Source organism: Falco cherrug, chromosome 2 (assembly GCF_023634085.1).
Source record: "Falco cherrug isolate bFalChe1 chromosome 2, bFalChe1.pri, whole genome shotgun sequence".
Classification (NCBI taxonomy): domain Eukaryota; kingdom Metazoa; phylum Chordata; class Aves; order Falconiformes; family Falconidae; genus Falco; species Falco cherrug.
The window spans coordinates 81,415,303-81,437,603 of NC_073698.1; the positions used below are offsets into that span (position 1 = coordinate 81,415,303).

General features: G+C 48.7%; 1 protein-coding gene across 1 annotated transcript; it reads left to right on the forward strand.

Moving 5' to 3' along the window:
• The first annotated feature begins 241 nt into the window (after window positions 1–241).
• Window positions 242–16,292, forward strand: DIPK2B (divergent protein kinase domain 2B). Its single transcript, XM_005438695.4, has 5 exons — window positions 242–649; window positions 5,386–5,650; window positions 12,276–12,449; window positions 14,208–14,496; window positions 15,671–16,292. Exons 1-5 carry the CDS (start codon window positions 426–428, stop codon window positions 16,009–16,011), a joined length of 1,293 nt encoding a protein of 430 aa, XP_005438752.1. The 5' UTR covers window positions 242–425; the 3' UTR covers window positions 16,012–16,292.
• The last annotated feature ends 6,009 nt before the right edge of the window (window positions 16,293–22,301 follow it).

The following is a 22,301-nucleotide window of genomic DNA, read 5'->3' on the forward strand; positions in this document are numbered from 1 at the left end:
TCCAAATCACTCTTTACTAAGTGTCCTGCATGTGCCCTTTGCTCCAGTGACAGGATATCCTTCATTTGTCTGTACAAAGTGCAGATGAGCACTTCTTCGTGTTGTTTTCCAAGTCGGCTGATGGGAGGGTCAGCAGGGGCCAAAGCAGCTGCACCGAGTAAAGGAAAGGTAACCATGGTAACCCAAGTTATCTGCATCCTCCATGTATTTCCTTCTCCCCACCCTACATCATAACTTTCCCACCCAAACCTCAAACCAATAGAGCCAGTGACCAGCTGGCAGGATGGGGACTGCAGCAGGGTCTCCTGCACCCAGAGTGTCTTGCTGTGTTTCGGGGCTCACTGCTGCAGGCTGAGGTCATCAAAAAGAGACTGAAAGCATAGAGAGGGGTAACTTGCAAAAGGCAAAGCTCTACACTACTGTAGATGGGGCGCTGGATATGTTGCCTTTGCTCCAGAGTTGTAGATTCTTTGATGTTGCTCCTGGTTTTGGCTCTGAGCTGTAACCCTTCCACAGCAGCAACAGCTTCTCCGTCTGCACCCCACATCAAACCCAGCTACAATTTTGGCCGGACTTTCCTGGGACTTGATAAATGCAACGCCTGCATTGGGACATCCATTTGCAAGAAATTCTTTAAAGAAGAAATAAGGTCAGAAACTCAGCACAGTAATTTTTAAAGCATTCTGCATAGTAACTTGAAAATTGCCTGTTAGTATTTCCAAGTACTGTAATGAATGACAATGCAAAGAGTAACTTAGCACACAGTTGCCATTACAGAGCCTAGTATTTTCATTAATGTCTATAAGCTGCTGCTTTGTCTCTTTTCTTTTAAAGCCACAGAAACATGAGCAGATTTCAGCCCTGAATTGTAATTTGAAAGCAGGAGTAAAAGGCACAACTTCCTGCATAGAGAGTGGCTCCGAAACAATTTAAGGCAGTGATGGGGGAAGGGAGGAGGGAAGGAAGAAATCAGCTTGTTTAGATGTACTGGAAATACTTTATTATAAGCAACCAAGTAAAGGCAAAGGGGGCATAACTTTGTATGCTCCCAACGGGCTATAATAATACAAATGTATAAACATGCTATGTAATTTTGTACCAGGTGCAACAACACAAATGTGCAGAATTTCACGTGCATATTAACTAAGATCAAAAGTAACCTAAACCTGCCTGAGGCACGAGGACTTTCGCCCATCAGGTTACCGACACACTTGAAAATAGATGGGGCTAAATTATTAGCACGCTTTTGGGAAGTTTCTGTGAGAACTGGAAGGCAGAGGCAGAAATTGCATCTGCCTTGAAGTCGATGAGACACATTCTGTCCAAGCGGTCATCAGACTGATCCAATCAGTTTTAGGCTCAAAAGCAGAGTGTATCTGACAGCAACAGGGAAAATGTTGCCAGTGTATTTGAGGAGAAAGTTGAAGGCACTGCTTGGCAGAGGAAGGCTTTATTTGGTCTGATATGATTTATAGAGCCATATGCACTTTCTTTTATAGATATAAAAGGCTGGGGGAGAATAAATGATTACAGTAAAATTGTATTTTTAATGCTATAATGTAAAGTAGTATAATATTGGACAAATCACCATTTTTATCTTAAACTATCCTATAAAATGTTGCATAGTAAAACCATAACAGTTTGTCTGAGATGGACTTGTAATACTGAACATCCATCCTTCCCTCATTGTCGCTGGAATAAGGCAGCTTGTGGCTTTGCTACACCAGGGCATCCCTTGCTGCGGCACACTGGGGGTCCCAGCCCTAAGCGCTTTGCAATTAGCGTGCTCAGCTGGCTGACACAGGCTGGTGTGAGTCTGCAGGCTGGGGGGGCATTTGGGGTGTGGGTTGTCCTACATTTTATTCTCTGCTGCATGGGACAGCACAGGAGCTGGCTCCTGTCCCATGCCCCATCCTGCTGTGGCCCCTTTGCCACTTGCCTCTGCAGGGTTTTTAGGGACCTGCTGCCAGGTGTAAAGCAGCTACCATATGTGCAGCTTGTGGCAGGTGCTTGGTTACTCCCAGTTAGGTGCTCGAAAGGTTAGGGCTGCGTAGCTTCCTTCAGCCCTGCTGAAAATAGCAGTAGCCTTCTGCAGCAAGCAACTGCCTCTGGCTGGCTGGTGGCCAGCTGCATGCTGCACCGGGGCACAGGAAAGAGGCGCTACGTGAGCAAAATCAGGAGGCCCCCATGCTGGCTTTCCTCCCAAGGACAGTGGGAAGGGGGTGCGAGGGTGCAGAGGGTATGAGCAGGGTCCAGGAGTCCAGAGTCACAAGCATGTGGGAGCACGATGCTTCTGCCTCAGGGAAGGTAGAGGGGCTTCCTAAACCAGAAACTTTGGGTTTTCTGTCCTGCAAGCCAGCAGTCAGCTTCCCACGAGCAGTGCAGTACGCAACTGATAACACGCAGTCCTACTCTGAGCGCTTTGGAAAGGGTAACTTCAAAAAGTGTTCTCCTGAGCAGTCGGTCAGCTTCAGGCTTTTCTTTGCAGGGGTTAAACTTTTTCTCCCGCTTGATTTCTTCAACAGCCAGGATTTTTTGGCAAGTGGTAGGTTAAATGGGGGAAATTTCAGTGGCACTTATGCTCTTTGATCCATCACAGTGTACCTTTTCACATGTTCACAAGGTGGATGGCACTTGGGCTTCTCTGTGTTAATCCTCATTAGAACATGCTTCATTAATTCTCCTTCATTTCTGGGAGCTGTGACATGCATTCGCACTGGACTGAAGACTAACAAGTAAGAAGCTGTGGGTTTTGCTCCCAGAACGGCTGGTGACTCATCTTGTGCTCTAATGTTTTTTACTTCCCTTATCTTTGCCCAACTTTATCCATCTGTAAATGAGAATACCAAAGCCTGCCTACCAACTGTCCTGAAAGCAGAGCACAGCAAAAGTGTTCGTAAACATTAGATTTTCAAAACACTGTGGAACTGAGCTGACCAAAACTATTTGCAGACTTGTGCCAGCACTGGTGATGAGCTTTGGCCAAAAGTAGTGGGAAGGAAGTCTGAAAAAGCTGGAAAGCTTGAGTTTGATGGAGTTTTATATGGCATTTCTTTATTTTTGGTTTCAAGGCTTAACTTACTTATTTTTTTTAAAAAAAATAAAACTCCAAATGCAAGCAAAATTATTTTGGCTAAAACAAAATATTTAATTTCATTCAGAAAAAAAAAAAAGCAAGTTTGATTTTCTTCAACAGTTAGTTCTGGGTTGATCTAAAATCTTTAATCTGTGCCTCAGTTATTCACACAGATCTTAGTGAAAGTCTTAATTAAAGCACACTCAGGCCCTTAGCTAAAATGCTTCATATGAGAAGAGTGAATTGTTGTTACAGCACTTGATGATGAATCTTGAAAGTATCTAGCAAGTGTGCCAGGCCAATGCTGTGCTGCCCAGAAATGATGCCAAATACAGAATTGCTGTGGTCCATGCTGGGTTCCCAGGCCCGCGTGGCTCACCCCTGGGAGCTCTGTGGAGGAAATTGCTCCATCCGTGCTCAGATTAGCTCTCAACCATGGATTTCACACATCCATGTGCTGCTTGCATGCAAGAAGTGGTGCTTCCCTGATATCTGCCTGACATGAACTCCCCTGAACACACAAGCTTGAGCCAAATCAGAAGGCACATTTGTGTTTAACTTTAAAAAAAAAATCAACAAAAAAACCAGAAACCCAGCCCATAGCTATCTCTTCCCTGTACGTGCCTGGCACGCAGCACCTCCTTTGCAGATTAGGCACTGGGAGCGGTTGTGCTGCACAACAAATCACAGTGAGGCATAGAAATTACTCTCTGCTCTTTAGTTCTAGCTCAAAACCAGACCAATAAAAATCCCCAAACCAAAGAAAGTGTTTATTTTCATGTCAGATGCCCTAATCGTACAGAAGCTTCAAATTTCATGTTGGGCAAAATGCCCAAATGCCTGAACCCTGCTTGCGCCAGGGGCCAGGCTACTCCACTGCTGGTCAGCCTGCATCTCCATGGCAGTTTTTTTGAAGGAGGCACATGGCCAGAGCCAAAAGCCAAAGCAGCGCAAACAGCAGCATTTCAGGGAGACTGGCTTTCCCCTGCCCTGGGCACCCATGCTCGTCCCAGAGCTGATCTGCACAGTCTCCATGGTGGGGAAGGGGAGCAAGGTGCTGCCTTCAAGAGTGGTCGTGGGGAGGAGGCCAGCTGGTCTCTGATCATGGAGGGTAGTTAGCATCACTGAGTCAGTCATTTGACTGAAATCAGAGGAAATTAATCTCCCCCTTCCCCCCCCCCCCCCCCCCCCCCCCATTTCTCTGTGCCAGTTCCCCAACTGGAAGTTGAAAGGAAAGATCAGCTTCAGCTTTCAGATACGTTACTGTCTTTTCATCTAACTCCAGCTAGCTGATCCTGCAGGGAACTTATTGCCTCTCCTGTTTCACTCCCGAGCTATGGGTTTTAATTTATGGTGAGATTAAATTAGGACGTGTTTTTTTATGCACTCAGGCAAGGAGGTTAAGGCAGGAGATTTTAGAGGCAGTGAATGCATGGCATTGGCCAAAGGTCAGACTTCAACCACTTTCCAAGAGCAGGTTAAAGACACGCTTACAAAACAGGCACCGTGCTCCTCAGCTCCTGCATGTGCAACTCATGTGTGGGTAGGGCTGAGGGGGCTGCTGAAACAACAAAAAAAAAAAACCTAATTACCCAGCCCATATGCTCCCCTCCTGTGCCTGTGTAGGGGAAGCAAATTAGTGCAAGATCTCCATGGCTACAGCAGTGCCACACGCCCAGGGCACACGTCCCCATGTCCCCCCATCACACCCCAAACTCGGCTGCTGCCTGGAGAGGTCACTCGTCCTGGCCGCTCAAACACAGTCGGAAATGTCGGGGAGGACCCGTCGACCCCAGTATGAAGCCACCACCTCAGAACAAAAGGTTATTTTGATATTCCCAAATACACTTCCCATCAGGAGGCTTTGTTCTGTAGGGTCCCTTAAAGTGTTGGATACTCCTTTTTTGGGCCCCTTTCTCCAGAATTAAGGAAATCTAAAAATTCCTGGGATTCTTCATGAACCAAAACACTACAGCCCTCTCCCTTCCATCTCCCTCTCTGTCTGGCCCAAAAGACCCCATCTGGGTGTTTTGCCCCTTGTGCCATGGCACTGTTTATGACAAGGGGTGGTTTAAGCGGGAAGCAAAGACAGACATTTTTCCAACGGGCGTTTCCTCGGCCGATGGCTTCATCCCACTTGCCTCACCCCGGCACCTGGGGCTGCCCGCCCGTGGCCACTCGGCCTTTGCCGTACGATGGCAGAAAGCCCCCGGGGCTGGCGCGTGGTGCAGCGACCGCGCTGGCGCTGTGTAGGTGTCCGTGTAGCTTGTTAACCTGCTCTCCGTGGGGCTCTCGTTTTGGTTTGGCAGGTTTGACACCTGGCTTTCTTCTCATTTAAAGCTGCCCCCCAGCTACCTGCTCAGCTACTCGGGCAACTACACCGACGATGCCAAGAGCTGGCGGATGGTTGACATCACCCGGCTGACCTCCAAGTACCGGCACGACCGGGCCGACAAGCGCATCTGCATCTCCCTCCTGAAGTCCAAGACCTGCAGCCTGGAGCGCGCCCTGCGCCGCACGCACCGCTTCCAGAAGTGGCTGCGGGCCAAGCGCCTCACCCCCGACCTGGTCCAGGTCCGTGCCTGCAGCCCCTGCGCCCCACAGCAGCGGGGGGACAGGGAGCCCCAGGGGGGTACCGTATGGTTTTTGGGTGGGGGAAAAAGGGTCTGAAGGAGACGTGGCTGCAACTTGCCAGGTGGAGGATGAGTTTGGGCAATGACTGGCTCTCTCCCACTTGCCCTGGCTGGTGGAGAGGGGGAAGCCCCGTGACCCCCCCCAGCTGAGCCCACCTGCCACAGGGGACAGGCAAAATGGGGCCTCACTGGGAAGAAAAGCACTGTGGCCCCCAGTCCCTCCCCAGCCATATGTAACACTGCAGCACAGCCTGGCCAGGGCTGGGGGCTGGGGTGAGCTCAGCCCTGGTGAGGAGGGAACTGGCAAGGATGCTGGCTCCCAGCTCCCCATGCAGGCTGGGGCTGAGGGCCCATGGAAAGCCATGTTGCCTGCTGGCTTCAGGCACAGGGATGATGTAGGGCTGAGCACAGAAACACAGTGACAGCTCGAGTGGGGATATTTCTCCTGGGTTTTTTTCTACTTTTACATCATGTCTCAGTGCCTTTTTTTTTTTTTTTTTTCTTTTGGTCATAATGCTGTACCCAAAGGGCAGCCCATGCTTTGAAAAAGGATTTTGCTTCAGGCCAAGGACTGGGGCAGCTTGGACCCCTCTGCTTGTGGTTGGCAGGGCAAGCAGACGGGTGGTTGGAGCCAGAGCCTCGATTCCTCATCCTCCTGCCATTCATAGCAAATGATCTCACACCCAAAGAAGCATGCTGCCCTTTCTATTGCAGTCCCGGGGTGTCACAGGCAAAGCCAGGACAGGCACATCAAGGGGGTGACTGCCACCAGGTAGACAGGTGGTTGTGATACGGGGAGATGGACACGCGGGCAGGGCTGGAGGGGCAGAGTGGGGAGGTTCCAGAGGAAAGTCAGTGTCTGAGCGCTGGCTGTGCTTTGGGATGCCACAGGCAGCTGGGGATGGCCATGGGGCAGGCGAGTATGTTTTGCAGGTGCTGGCTTGCATCTGAGAGCAAAAGTTCCCTCCACAAATTCACAGGCATCCCCCACCCCTTCAAACAACAGCAAAGCTTTTCAATAACCACTGGCAAGGGGCAGGATCCAGAGTAGAGGCTGGATATACTCTAAACAAGACACTGAGAGGCAAAGAAGGATTATTCCAGTACTTCTCCCCCTTTCAAGAGAGAACTGTGTGAAAAAGGGATGACTTTTTTTTTTTCTATAAAGGCAACTGCTTCCTCCTGCCTGCACACTGCCACATCTGCTCAGCTTTGCTGAGTGCTAAAGCTACACTGCTTTAGTTTTTTCCACTTCTGTTACCCCATGGAGCAGCGTGCCTGAGGAGGGACAGTGGGAGACCCCAGGCAGCAGCACCAGTGCCGGGGCTAGTGCTTGAGCTGCACCAAGAAGGACTCACAGTCCCACACAGCAGGTCGCCCTGAAGCCAGCACCCTCCCAGGGGGTGAGATGCAGGATGACACAGGCTGGACAAGGAAATGGTTTTTTTTGTAGCAAAGCTACACTGTACTTTGGCTAATAACCTCAGAAGAGGCACTAGGGAGAGAGGCAGATGTGCATCGCTTCCACTCAGAGCATCCCTTACCTGAGCTTGTGGGCCAGGGCAAGGAGAGCTCCTCCCCAGGGTGGCAGGCAGCAGCTTCCCAGGCACCTGCTGGCCACGGCTGGCCTCCGAGGCAGTGCTACAGGGGGCTGAGAGAGGCCAAGCTGGGGTGCCAGGTCCTCCAGCCTTGCTGGAGTGTCCAAGGGGTTTGTGCAGAATTGTGCTGCCCCCACAGCGGTGCTGTGTGAAAGGGAAGGAGTCGAGTGCTTAAAACTTCCATTTGCTGAGCTGGGTGAAAAAGTAACTGGAGAAATGTGGCTCTATGGTATCTCACATCTGCTGTAAAGTTAAATCATTAGCTGAGCCCAAATCCTTCTCCTTAAAAGGCTCTTGACGTGCTCTACAGTTTTCCCTACCGCATCCTCTCTGAAACTGAACTCCTGGCTGAGATGTTTGGGTTGCACACACACACTCGTAGACATGAATACACACATGCACATGCACACACAGCACCGTGTGGAGGCTCTGGCTGGGGCACCCCGGCCTTGCACCTATCCAGTTTCTCCCGGGCGCTTGAATTTCTCTGCAGCAGTGGGAAGCTGAGCTGGCCCCGGCTCCAGGGTGCCTCTGAAGTGAGCTTGGGAGCCAGCCCAGGGGGACGTGCCCAGGGACAAACTCCTTGGACACTCCAGCAACCCCTGCTGCTTTTGACTTCGAAAGGGCACAGGCTGCTGCAGGGAGGCCCAGACCTTTGCACAGCAGCCTGAGAATTGCTCCACTCACATTTCCATGGTTCTTTGGTTCTGTAAATCAAGCAAAGAAACCTAAACCGGGATATAAATCCCTTCTAACAGCATATAGGCTTCAATACACAGAGGAGCATAGCAATCCAGAGGCCGTGGAGCCTATCCCCCCACCTCCAAATTTTGGCAGCAATCACTATTTCAGATTGGGCACATACTCTGCAAAATGGCTGCTGGTCTCAGAGTGGTCTGAATTGAAAAGCAATCTGCAGCAACAAAATTTCAGTCATAGAGCGTGTGTGAGTTAGTACGTAAGAACCGTGTCCCCCCAGCCTAGTTGTGTGGGCCTCCACAGGGTATGGCATGTCCCTTCCAAGCTATCCAGCCCCCTCAGAGCCAGGGATCCCCTTCTTCTCTGCCCACCCCACCTGCCCTCCTCAGAGCCAAAGCTGCAGGAGTGCTTCTGCCATCCCCCCAGCCCAGCGCTGCACCCCCTCTGTGGTGTTCGCTGGGCAGATGCATGTAGGCAACCCAGCATGACCCATCAGAGGGAGGTTTCTTGGGGGCACCATATGTCACTGCAAAAACTTACATGCAGCACTGCTTTTCTGGCTCCCCCCTCCTCCCCTCCTCTTTCAGAGGTGTTAACAGTTCTTTGTGTCTAACATGATGCCCACCCTGTCTCACAAAGCTGCAGTTACCCAGCGGTCTGTGTACTCCGCTCCCTGCAGTTCTTCCTACATAGGAGCACCGAGGAAAGCTAATGGGCTCAGGTAATTTTATCTTATAAAACAGAGAATTGCGAAAAACTGTAACATGCTTGAATCAAAATGACAGACCATGAAGTAGTGTTTTTTCACTTTACACTGCCTGCCCTGCCTGCCCCAACCATCAACTGAGCTGCCTGCCACAGTGATTATTTCACCCGCCGCAATGAAAATCTTTATGGGATGCAGCAAAGTCTTCAGTGTTAAAATCTAGCCCACCTTGGAGATGAGCAGGATTTAACGGGGGCTCAGCCTGCACAGTAGCCCCAGCCACCCGCTGCTTTCACCCAGGAGCTCATCACCTCAAACGGCGCTGTGTGCTTGTCCTGTTGGAGGGAGAGAACAGCAAAGTGGATTTCATCACAGATCACCCACAGGGCAAATTACAGCCCTACTTACAAAGCATACCCTGAAAAATGCTGAAGGCAGACAAACGAAAGCAGTACCAAGGTGAAGAGCCAGCCATTTTTAGCCCCTGTCTCTAGGATGTACTGTTTGAAACTACTGACCTGCACCTCTGCCCGCCCTCAGCAGATGTGCCAGTACTGGGGTTATTTGGCTTCCGAGTCCAGTGCATATCACTTTGCTCAGAGCACATGGGCAGCAGCTCGCTGATCTGGCAGCTGGTCTGTCCTAGGGAAGGATGGGCATTATGGGGCTCCCAGAGCCACCTCCCAGACCTGCCACCTCTTTGACGTGGTACCTTATCATCCGAGACATGCTTTGGTAAACCTGCTGGCAGTGGGGATGAGCCCTGTAGCTTCACAGGACATCCTTAATTTCATTCTTTTGGGGGTGAATGAAACCCTTGGATTCAAATAGGCAGGAGCTGCAGGTGTTTTGACACCTACATCCCAGTGTTTCTTCCTGGAGCCCTCCCTAGCCCTGGTCGTTTGGTCAAGCTGCACCCAGGCAATGGCACATGGGGCAGGAGGCAGCTGTGCTCCTGATTTGTGTCATCTCTCCTTGGGCTGGCTGAAGAGAAAGCAGAGTGAGGAGAAGTTGTCTTCCAGAGGTCGTCTTTACGTCAGTGGGGATTCTGGGTGTGTCTGCACTAGACATGCATACAGATACATGGGAGTTTAAAATGCATCACATACTGTGCAGTAGGGAGAAAAAAAACCCCACAGCTGACTGCAGGTAGGCTTTGCAGGAACTACTCATTACCAGATACAAAAATGTGGGTATTTAATCAAAGTAACTAAGAAGCTTTCCACATCAACCACAAACGTCAGGCTTATTCTCTGGGGTGATAGGACGCTGCAAAGGGCTTAAAGATAAATATCTGATGAATTTAAGATAAATCAGTATCTCCAGTGTTCTGAGCATGTGGTTTTCAAATCGTTTCCGTCGACAGTTTTTGTCTGACAGTTTTACAACTCCAGCTCCTTTTCTGCTGTAGGGATGTTTCCACCAGTTTGCCGGAAGGGAGGCCCCACTCCACCAAAACACTTCAGCAGGCGCTGAAATTTACACTGTTGGCTAGCTCTGCCGAAATCAAAAGGCCCCACTGCCCAGTTTTGGTGGATCTGGGCTTCATTACATGGTAGGAAGCTGCACCAATGGTTGATACAAACATGGCAGCACCCAGCCCTGCCCCTCTGCTCCTGCACCGTTGCTGGTATGCCTGGAACGGTTCCTCAGGAAATGAGCAGCTGTGATCACCGTGTGCAGCACGTGTCCACATCTGTGTTAAGAGGATGAGCTCTGACCTTGAAAAACATCCTAATTACAACTTCCATGTGTTCTCTGCCACTGTGATTTCTGTTCCTACTGTATACTCTTAAGGGTCTCAGCTTTCACGTTGCAAACTCCTGGAGACAGCAAGGCTTTCTAATTTTGGCTGCAAATATTTGCATACACACTGAACTGCAGGAGACTCTCTCCACCATTCATCTCTTAACACAGTTCTGTTCTGATCTTCTCACTTCTCCTCCAAAGGGAAAGTGACAGAGTCAGCCACAACGTGCCAGCAAGTGCTGCAAGACAGAAATTCATAGCCATCCCTTCCTCCCCCCTCCTTCTATGGTTTTAGGTAATCACCTGAAAAAAATATTTCCTTTATAAGGCTACACCAGAGGAGAGGAGTGTATGAAGACTTGTAACTAGAACTGGGGAGAATTATTTTTGACAAACGTTTTTTTCTTTTAGGGGTGGAAATGGTTCTTTGGTTGTTGTGAAACAATGCTCCACTTGGGATTGAGTTCCTCAGGTAGTCTTGACCAGCTGTTGGTGTTCAGGGCTTGTTTTATGCAACCCATGGCCAAGGAGGGAGTTGTTGGGACCTCACTGAGGCCAGCAGGAGGCAGAGGAGGAGGACATGAGAGATCCAATCCTCACTTTCCACCTCTGACCAGGAGAGCAGCACACTCCTCCTTTCCTTGTTTCTCCATTTCTTTGTCATGGCTGGGTAATTAAGTGTTTTATGCCAAATGAACAGCTCGCACAGGAAGGCTGAGAGAGACCTACCTCAGAGTTACCAAATGACTTGGGGAGATCCTGAGTCAAATCTTCGCTCTCAGCATGAAAAATGGCAGGGAGCAATGTAAGCTTCAGTGCCCTTTCCTCTGAAGTACATCTCCCAGCCATCAAATTATAAAGAAAAACCAAAAGAGTAAATTTGTCTACTGGGATCATTTGGAAGAAAAAGGCTTAGCAAAACCCTGATTCCCTTCCCCAGCAAAGGCATGGCAGGGCAGCACTTCTGTGCCACGGAGGGCAACTCTCCGTACAACCACTTTCCTTGGCTGTTAAGGAAGACTGACTTCAAAAAAAAGAGGTCTTTTTGACTTTGAAGGTATAAATTTCTATCCCAGCCATAGATTGCTTGTGCAATTTTACAAGCCAAACCTTCAAATCTAAAAGGTGAAATACAGTGATGGCTGGCTCCATTAGCCCAAGAGTACATTTATTGCTGGTATTTACAAAAAAAAAACCCAAAACATGCACAGGCTATTCAAATTTGGTTTTGATAGTTAATGCTCAAGTTTATCAGAGAAAGAATATATCCTGTGCTTGTACCCACATACAGTGTTTATTTACACTTTTAAAGCATGTTTACTGGCCTTAGCAAATAGTATTTCCAAGAAAGCTGCCCCCAGGTTAAGCAAATAGAGAAGCAATTCAAAGACATTATTTAATGAGGCAAGTGACTCACCAGCTTAACGACAGGGAGGCCTCTACCAGTGAGCTGGGATGCCAGGGCTGGAAACCTGGGTGGAGGGAGGAGGCTTGCTGGCATGGAGCAACGTGGTGCTGCACAGTCGGGGGCAGATGAGGTTTGCAGCATCCATGTCTGTGCCATGAAGTCTGGGTACCATTTCAGAAACCTGAGTTGTGAACAGGCGTTTTTGGATGGCTCATTTTATTTTCCTAGGAGGGATTTGCTGTAGAGGTCCCTCTGTGCGCCCATACCCTTCAGCAGCTGTGCCACAGGGGGCAGAGAGACCCTGGGCAGAGCACAGAGGTACCCATACCTCCAGCATGGGCCAAGCACATCGTGACAACTCAGGCTGGAAAACAAACATCTTTGTTATCTTTTCCCCTCTTGCCAGGGCCTGTCTAGCCCAATGCTGCGCTGTCCATCCCAGCGTCTCCTGGACAGGATAGTGCGGCGCTATGCTGAGGTGCCAGATGCTGGCAGCATCTACATGGACCATCTCACCGACCGGGACAAACTGCGCCTGTTGTACACACTGTCAGTGAATTCACATCCCATCTTGTTACAGGTACATACCACCTTGCTCTGGCTTGACATGCCACCTCACAACCCCTTGCAAGCAATCCCTCACATGAGATGTGCACCAGCCACCAGCTGTAGAGGAGTCCCAGCCCTCACCTTTGGCAAGCTCCCTAGCCTTCATAATGCGTGTTCCTTCTATAGGGTTGGATGGCTGAAGCCAGGCAGATTACAGCGATGCTCCTTGCATCAGCCTGTGAAGTTGTGGACAGATACAGATGCCCAGCCCATTAAATAAATCAGAACTCAGACGGGTTATTGCACTAAAGCACTGTGAAAGCCAGGGTTTTACACATCCCCAATACTCCAGTGGTATGTTTGCCTTGCTAATATATTACTTAAAATCACAGTCTGTTTATAAAAGAGAAAGTGCATGTTTTGGTGTTGAGGTTGAACACGGGCTTGGGGAGCACCATTTTCCCAGGCATGTGCCAGCACTGTTTTCTCTATTTGCATGTTGCTGCTAAGTAGCTCCATGGCAAAGCACAGCTTTGCAGAGCTGTTCGATGGAATCTGAAATACAACTGAGCTCAGAGTTTGAAGGCAGAGAGCTGGGAGGCCTCACACCCCTCCCCGGTCGTCTGCTGGCATGCCTGGCATGTGATTCCTCTACTTATGTGTGTCACCGAGGGACTACCCTCGCTTTTCCCCACCGCCACCCCACCTCTAGTCCTCATTGCTGTTTCTTGCAGCCCTCTGATATTCCATGAAGAAGACAGGCAGCAGCAGCAGCATCTATCTCCTACCCCAGACCACCACTGCCTGGGCAGCACACAGGGCTCTGCCTGATCTCGGGGAGGGGGAATGGTGCTCATGCTCTGTGAGCCTCCTGGGTGTCATTCAGCCACCTCAGCCATGGCTCACTGGGGCATGAGGCTGCAGCTCTTAGAACTTTAAAAATACGGAAATGCAGCTTAAAGAGGTGAGAAAAATATGCTGAAGAGAAATAGCTTGATTTTACCTGGGTGCCCAAAATGCCTTCACAGCAGAAGGGTGAAGCAACCTTAAACATGAAACTGGAAGAGTTCATAACCCTGCCTTGGCAGGGTCTGGGGTGCTGGGGAAACAGACAACTTAGAATGTAAATAGCAGAAAGCCTTGTGTTGGCACAGCTCCTGGCATTATTCCACCTGGGATAACTGCACTGCTAGCACAAGCTGTAGTGATGCAGGGAGCCCAGCCCAGGTGTCCCCACTGTAGCTAACTCCCAGCACTTCTGTCCGTGAGACTGCAGCGTCTTACAACATGGCCAGGCAGTTCTTATAAACTAGCAAAGACTGCTTTAGCCCCACCTCACCTCCAAGCCATGACTTCAGCTATGCTCAGGAGGGACCTATCAAAGGCTTCATAAAGACACCTAAAATTAGCTTTTCTGTGGCTAAAATTTTCATGAATTTGACGTCTATTATTATCTTGGACTTTTTGGTTAGTCTCCCTCATGGAAAAAATCTTGAAATATCAGATTCTTCTTCCTTAATTAAAAAGAAAGGGCGGGGGGAGGGGAGAAAAAGAACAACATCATAGCTAGTGCGGGATGGAGCAGCACCTTCCCCGGCTGCTGGGGCAGGCTGTGGTGGGGAAGGTTTGTGGGCTGCTTTGGAAAGCAAAATACAACGCTGCTGCTGCTGCTGCTGCTTGAATCCCTCCAGGGCACTTGAAAGTCCTCTGGGAGGGAGGTGTGTCCCGTGGGCAGAGTGCGGCGGCCAGAGGGCAGGGGCAATCTCCCCATTCCCGCTCTCCCTGCCAGATCTTCCCCGATGTGGAGGGATGGCCCTTCCCACGGTACCTGGGCTCCTGCGGGCGGCTGGTCGTCAGCGCCAGCACCCGGCCCCTGCGCGACTTCTACGGCGCAGCCCCCGAGGTAGCTGCTGACCTGGCCCTCCAGCTCCTCACCGTCCTCCGCTCCATGGGCACCAACGACCTCAACTATTTCTTCTACTTCACCCACGTGGACGCTGGCACCTTTGGCGTGTTTAGCAATGGGCATCTGTTCATCCGGGATGCCAGCACGCTGGGGATCATCGACAAGGAGGAAGGTACTCAGCAGGCTCCATGGCTGCGCATCTGTCACAGGAGGGCTTAGCGAGGCAGGGGAAACAAATCTTTCACCTGCTATGCTCAGCTCTGCTGCTGATTTTTTTTTTTTTTTTAATTAGCCAAACACCACTTTCTAATTTAAATAATAAAAAGTATACGAAGAGATTTACTGACAGCAAAAGCATCAGCAGCTCCTGCCATCCCGGCTCTGAGTTGGGAGGGTGACACGCATTTTGTTTGTGCAGTCAGTGTTTTGGTGACCCAGTGTGAGTGCTTTCACCCTGCCTGGCCCCCTCTGTAGCTGGCAGCAGAATTCAACATGCATGGTGCTGAATGCTGTCATTTGAAGTCTTCATAAATCACCTTTTTTAAAACTTCTGCAACACAAATGTCAATATGTGCAAGTAGAAATTTCATAACTTCATTTTTTTTAAGTATTGGGTCAAATCAGATTTTTTTGGTGCATTTGTCACATTAGCTATTATTATTATTATTATTATCATTATCATTATTAAATCCCCTTTCATCATTTTTACATAAAATTAATGGTTACTATTCAATTTTCACAGGTTACATTGGTCTACTCCTGGAAGTAGAGCTAGTCAAAGACTATTCCTCCAATAATTTAACAATTTCATTTTGAATGTTCAAATTTTCAAAAGGCCTTTGCTCAGCTTGCACATTCAGTTGAGCCGATCTCAAATATTCAGAAGCAGCTGTCAGAGAATTTTCCACTGGGTTTCTTTTCCTTGTCCCAACAACTATTACTGTTAACTTGACTCCAGCTAGACGAGCTGTTGTTGCAATTTAATGATTTTGGGTAACATGGAAAAATTGTGGGTTTGGCTATTTGTGGTAGTTTTTGTAGGAACTCCACATTTTAGGTTAGTACAGCAGTGCTTGTTGTCTCTGCATCAGTTTGACTTGACAGGCCCCTCTCCAGTTCCTCTGTCAGGCGGTTCTGTAGAGCTCTGTCATTCAGGAGAACACATATATTTCAGGAGTGGGGAAACTGGCCCATATACAGCTACAGCACAGAGTACTTTGTGGTGAAAGATAGCTGTATCCTTCAGATAGCAGCAAACCCTATGTTAATACAGACATACAGACATATGTCATTATCCAAGATTTAGCTACTGTGCTTGTAACAACTGGTTTAATTGTCTCCAATAGGGAGCCAGCTGATTGACGGCCAGCAGGAGTATAAAGATATATTTAGCTGTTTGACTGTGGACTGCCAGTCTGCATTTGTGTCCTGTAACTCCATCAGAGAGAAGCACAGCCTCGTCATGGTGTGTCAAGAGCTTTTGCCTAAGCTCCTGAAGGGGAAATTCCTACAACCCGTGCAGGAGAAAATAGACAGCTTCCTGCAGCATTGCGCCAATGGCCTCACCGATGACCAGGGTGTCAACGAGGCGCTTGCGAAGCTGGCGGAGCTCCTGAAACCTCTGCAGTCTTGTGATTCCCGTTTTGCCTACCGCTACCCTGATTGCAAATACAGTGACAAATACTGATGGCTTCGGAGGAGGAAACCCCTGGGAAGGACTGGAGCAGTGTCAGCCCCCTGCCAGTGTGGGAAGCAAGAAGGAACCAGGGTAGCTGGAAAGAGCTGCACCAGATCTGGGGCTTCCTCATCAAGGCGGAGGAGGAGGGAGCAGAGTGCACATGGGATTTATTGTTCATCTCCCAGAGATGCATTTGTTACTTGGGATGTTAGACATGATGTAAGGCTTATGGGTTATTAGCATTATCATGAGTGACAGGAGCTACAGGATTAATAAATCTCATTCACGTATTTTGGCCTTGGAAGGGTTTTCCATGCCATTTGTTAAAAAGAAACCCCCCAAAGGCAGCATGCTCACAACTAGCTGGATAAAGAAGCTTTATTACCAAGAAAGTCTTTCTTATTGAGGTGGTATATACATAACGTGGGATGGATGGAAGCATTTAAGACTTCCCCTATGGGGATTTTTAATGTACTAAAAATCATAGATAAAGCGAATCACCAGATCAGTTCTGCACAGTCACCCATCACTTTTATAAAATATTTGAATTTTACTACTTCTATAGCACACAGAACAGAAAGACGCAATCAACATTAGCATTAAAATGCTCAAAGGTCTCATGTCTCTTGAGACTTAATTTCTCTAATCCCCAAATATAATTACTTTTCGTCATTCCCAAGTTTATGGGTGGTAATTGGAGACTAATGAGGCGGTTTGTTTTAAGATCAGGAAAAAACCCACTCCAGGGTGTGATTGTCCAGTGGATACTTTTGTGATTTTCCTCTAAAGAAAACTGGAGGAACCATTTGCACAAAACCATTCAAATGGGAAAATTGCCTGAAGAACAGAAACAAGACAGGCAGAGGATGGGAGATCAGTTTACCCTGAGCCCGATGAGACTTGCTGAACACTCATTATTCCAGTGTAGGTGCTGGGGAACCCCCCGAAGAACTGGGGAGGTCTAAGTCCTGACCAGCGAGAGGTACAGCCATCCTCATCTATTTGCCTTTCAAAAGAGGAATCAGGAAACCAGCCCACAATGGAATGACTCAGGCACCTAAAATTCGGGGTGGTGGGCTCTTTTTTTCACAGCAGTGGCCAACCCAGGGCTAGACACAGGTGCCCCATTTTGTGGGAGAAGGTTGCAAAAGTTGCAGAGTTGCAATACACAACTTTCTCACCTTGCATCTATCTGTCAGTCCCCATCCCACTTGCTCTTTGCGCAGCATCAAAGGCCCACGCCAAACCTTCCCTGATGTCTAGGGGACTGCCAGACCTCACCACCCCAAAGCTTTGGGGCTTTCTCCTGGCATCCGGGTGCACAGGAGTCACAAGCAAATTTGATTGAGCTGACTCAGAAACTAGACTTTCTGGATCCCCTGTAAGTATTTTCATGATGAAAACAGTCTTCCTCTAGCCATGATTCAGAAAAGAAATCAGGAACAGCAGAAAAGCAGAAAAAGATGTGAGTGCTTTTGCATTCCTAATCATTGTATGGAGTTACCAGGAGCAGAAATGCAAGTCAGGATTTTGCGCTGGCTGTGGAGGGGTTCTGTGTGTGCAGAGCACCTGGCCTGGGCTTCAAGGCAGGTGTTGCAGACAGATCAGGCATCCGAAACCACACACAGGTCTGAAACTGGGAAAATCTGACCCAGGACATTTGTTTTGCCTTTCCTCTTGGCATGAAGCATCAAGTGCACCTTTCACCTCTCAGGAAGTAGAAACATTGAAAAGAATTTGTAGGTAAATTTAGCTCCAGGCCCAGATGGTCTGACAGCAAAAGTGTTTAAATATACAGCCTAAGCTATGGCTGCAGCCCTCTTTCTCGATTTTAGTCTATTTCTACATCATGGCTCTCTTCCAGTAAGAAAAACATGTCCTTCGCTGAGATCCATAAGGCTGTCTAACAATCTGTTGTCAACAGTTTTTCTTGAATCTGTCTGCATCACCAATCTCTTGGTCTGTGATTTTACCTGATAGGTGGGCGTTAGCCCCCAGGCCCTTCCCCTCCAACGAGTCCCTGCCATGGTGCCAGATGCCAGCTGCCTGGCACGGGGCTGGAGGAGCTCCCGCTTCACCACCACTCCTGCTAGGGTCAGCGGTGAGGTGCTGCCCACCTGGGCTGCCAGCTGCCAGCATCCTCTCAGTGCTGGAGGGCAGCCTTCTTCATGCAGTCCTAACTAAAAATGCACACCACAAAATGCCCCAAAAGCACTAAGGTGAGGAACTGGCTGGGTCCACCCATGCTCCACCCCAGCAGAAGTGATTTGCCAGCCATAGGTCGGCGGAGGTGCCTTTGCAGCTGCTCCGTGGGTCAGACTGGCCTCTGACTCTGCACTGTCTGGTCTAGTAATGGCTTGACTTGCACTGAAAGGAGGAGCAGGCCTTGCAGCAGGGCTTCACGCTGTGTTCACTGTGGCCTCATGTGTCCTGGGCATTTTTCTTTCCACCACACACATTTTCCTTTTGGAAATGAGCTGCTCATCTGCTGTACAGCTCTGTGCAATATGTCTCCTGGGCAGTAGAGCATCTCTCTGCTATTGAACCAGCTCAGGGAAATGCAGAGGGGATGCATGTGCTCAGCATCTTGTAGAACAGCAGGAGCAAGCCCAGATCTCTTGGGTCTAATCCAGCTTTGGGCAAAAGGACTGAGAGGTGTCACATGAGCTTTGGATGGCCCCCAATAACTCGTGATCCTAAAATGCTGGGTGTACAAAACCAGAAGAGTTGTGGTCTTCCTTTGCTGCTCGGACTCAGCTGGGAAGAGTGCAGCAGAAGCGCTGAGGCACGTGGCATCTATTTTTGCACAGCTTGATTCAAAGTTGTAAAGCTGAGACGAGTCTCCCCACCGCTTTCAATAGACTTTGGTCTATTTGGTGCAAATTTAAGTTTTAAAAACCCATGATTAAAAATAACAGAATCATGGATTTAAAAATTATTAAAGCGTTGGGAGCTGTGTTCACTACTGGTTTCTCTTCAGACGTCAATTACAAAGGCCAGGCTCATGTAAGACTGTGACTAATATGCCAACCATAAAATCAGTCCATGGCTCAGAGAACAATAATTTTCCTAAACTAAATCTCATTTCCCTGTATTTCCCTGGCCTTTTTTTTTCGTTGCCAATTTTTTCTCTTAATATTTTCCTTTTTCTTGGCAGTCAGGCCTTGGAATCTGTGCCCACCCTGTCTGCCAGCTCCAGTCAAGCCTTGAAATGCTAGTAGGCCAATCTCCAAAAGGATGTGAAATTAATTTATAAATGGCAATTATTTTAAACCTAATCCTTCCCAGAAGAACTCTCGAGCAATTTTTTCCTCTCTGCATTCGAGTTATTTCTGACAGTGGTTTTGTGTGAGTCTTTGCAAACTGTTCCTGGTAACATCTTACCCCGCTTCCGCAGCAGGACAAGGATGGCAGCAGCAGCTTCCCCCAGCCCTGCGTCCAGCCTCAGCGCTTCCTTTGTTTGTGGGTAGATTGCAGATGCCTTTATGTCCAGCTGTTTATTGGGTGTCTCTCTTACTGCCCCACATCCCCCCATATTTTCAAAGTTTTCCTGTCAAGAGGTTTGTAAAACTGTATTTTCTGCCATATTTTGTCTAGCGGTGTGTTTTAACACTACTCATTCCTCAGGGGATGAGGGCTGCATGTAGGCAACCCATAGCGAGTGCCAGTGCCACCCAGCATAGTTCACTGCTCCTCTGAGTCTCATCTTGAGTCAGCACCTTCACACGTGTCCGTGGTGCTCACACGGCTGCCCCCTGCCCCACGCGACCCCCTGGGAAGGAACAGCAGCCAGTGGTAGCATTAAGTTGTATTTTTCACGCACTTCTCCTGCCAAAGAGAGTACCCCAGCACTGCTGGTTGAAACAGGGTCTTATTAGAGAAAGTGGAGAATTGGTAAAAACTGGTTCCCTTCCATGAGCAATGCACCTGGTGCCTATTCACTCTGCACCCTGGTCTGCATTCAGTCACACTCTTACTCAGATGTGGCTGGTGCGCAGGGGAAATGGCACTGAGACAGAGCCTCTGAAGTGGCCTTGTCCTCCCAGATGTCACAGGTATGTGTGTGTCCCTTGAGTCGGGGCTGTTCTGACACCTCCCAGCACCTCCCGACCACCTCAAGTCCAAAGGGAAAGGAGCGTGGTGGAGATTGCTGGGAAAACCCATGCAGGTGTTTGAAGGTAAAGTGTCTGGTAGCATGCAGAGCACTCCAAAACCTTCTAGCGGGGGGGGACTTTTATTATCACTGGTCCTGGGGGTTGGAGGTGCAGGTTTCCCACTCTATAGCTTTTGCGGGTCATAATTTCTTGCCCCACTTTACACCACCCACACTCCCAGCTTCCCACAAGGGGCTATCCAGAAATTATTGTGGCATTTTGGAGAACTTGGATCAACAACTCTGTCCACAGGAGCAGCCAGACAAGCACATTTCATACAAGTGTCTTTCCATCAAGCCAAGCCAACAACAGTTGTTTGCAGGTGCTTTTTATTTGTCTTCTGGTTTTCTGAGGCTTTAAGATGCACTTGAGTCCCATTTGCCAATTACTTTCTACAGCCAGGTGCTCTAGATACTTTATTGCTAATTCTTCCTAAGTGAAACCTCAGCTTCTCCTATTATCACATGAATCTGAAAAGCAGAGCTTTAACAAAAATATTGAATGTCATGAGATGTTATGAAATCACAAAAGCCAGCAGCATAGCATTCTGAATTGGTTCACTAAGACACATTAATTCGATTAATAGGTGAGTCTAGCTGCTCCTGTATCCTCTGTTTCCCTAATTCAGTGCTGAATGGAGCTTGGTAGCTGTCCTGAAATTAAAAACAAACAAACATGAATTTCAGGGAAAGAAAAACTAAACGAAAACAGGTATTCATGGCAAGGCCCTTGGGGGGTTGGGGGAGGAATGCACAGTTTCTTCCTTATGGATTAGAAAAAGTGGCCACTCACCTGCTCTCTTCTGCATGGGGATGGTCTCGGCTGGAGGATGTTGGTGGGTTTTTAGCACTGCTCCTCAAGGAAGACTTGAGCAACTGACAAGAGACCTGCAAGGAAGGGTGAGGATGACCCAGAGTAGGTCCAAAAAAAGTGAAGAGAGAAGAACAGACAGATGGGAAGCTACAGAGGGACACCTGACGAAGAGGTTCAAACAATTTGGGGAAAAAAACCCAAAAGGCAATTAAAGGGTGGGGCTAAACTGTTCTGCAGGTGAGCTTATGTGGTAGTAGGCTAGATGGGCTGCAGTGGGAATAGCATGGGAATGGACAGAGGAGCTGCAGGGTCTCCACCATTGGGACCCTTGAAGCAAGAGCAACATGGCTGCACATGGCACTGTACTGGGCAGGAGGCAGGCCCCAAGACTGCTGGAGACCCTTCCCCGTGCAAGGAGTAGACACTGAGGTAACCAGAGCCCTTTGCCTAAGTTATCTCTACCACGTGTGATAAGCTGTCAGCCCTTAAATCTGTGGTCCGCTCCTCTTGCATGGAGGCAAAATCTCCTAAAGAGGAGAAGTTAGAGGTGTTTGGTGGCTAAATCCAGAGGATGGTGGGGTTACCCATCTGTGTGTAGACCACGAGGGGAAGGGGCAGCAGCAATAAGCTTATTTTCTCATTGAAAAAAGAAATCCTGTGTTTCTGACATAGTTTTACTTGCAGCATTTTAAATTTTTGCTCTTCTGGAGCAGTGAAAGGAAGTGTCCCTTTTTCCACAGGTCTCCAGATGGAGCTGAAGGATGCTGCCTGCACTATAAAGTAGCCCTCGCTGCTGCAGGCACCCCTCGCTCTTGTCCTAAGGGCCATCAAAATCCCACCACTGAGTTTCTCACCTCTCTCTATCAGCAGGCTGGGATGGGGCTGGCTACACAACCTAACCTTCAAAGGGAAGTAGTAGGCAAATGTTTCCTCAATAGGAGAAGGATGATGAGCTCGGGCAAGAGCCAGAGCTGTGCTTCCTTCACCTCTACCAGCTGCCCCTGTAGCACTTCTCCAAGCCTGAGTCCCTCACTTCTTTAGAGATCAATGCCTTGGATTAACATTTTTTTTTTTTTTAAACCAATCTCTATTCCTTGCAACATAGAGCATAAACGGCAATGGTTAGTCTAAAGCAAACTTTTCAGGGGTTTGAAGAACAGGAATACACCAGCCTCTTTTCTGGGGACGTGGAGATTTAAGAAAACAAGTTTGTCAGGTTTTACAATCCTATAGTACTACTCAGCAAGGATGCATATAGCTACAACCCTTGCCTTACACAGTTCATTTGATATATTGCATGTAAAGATAGCTTTTTAGACTAACACCCACGGA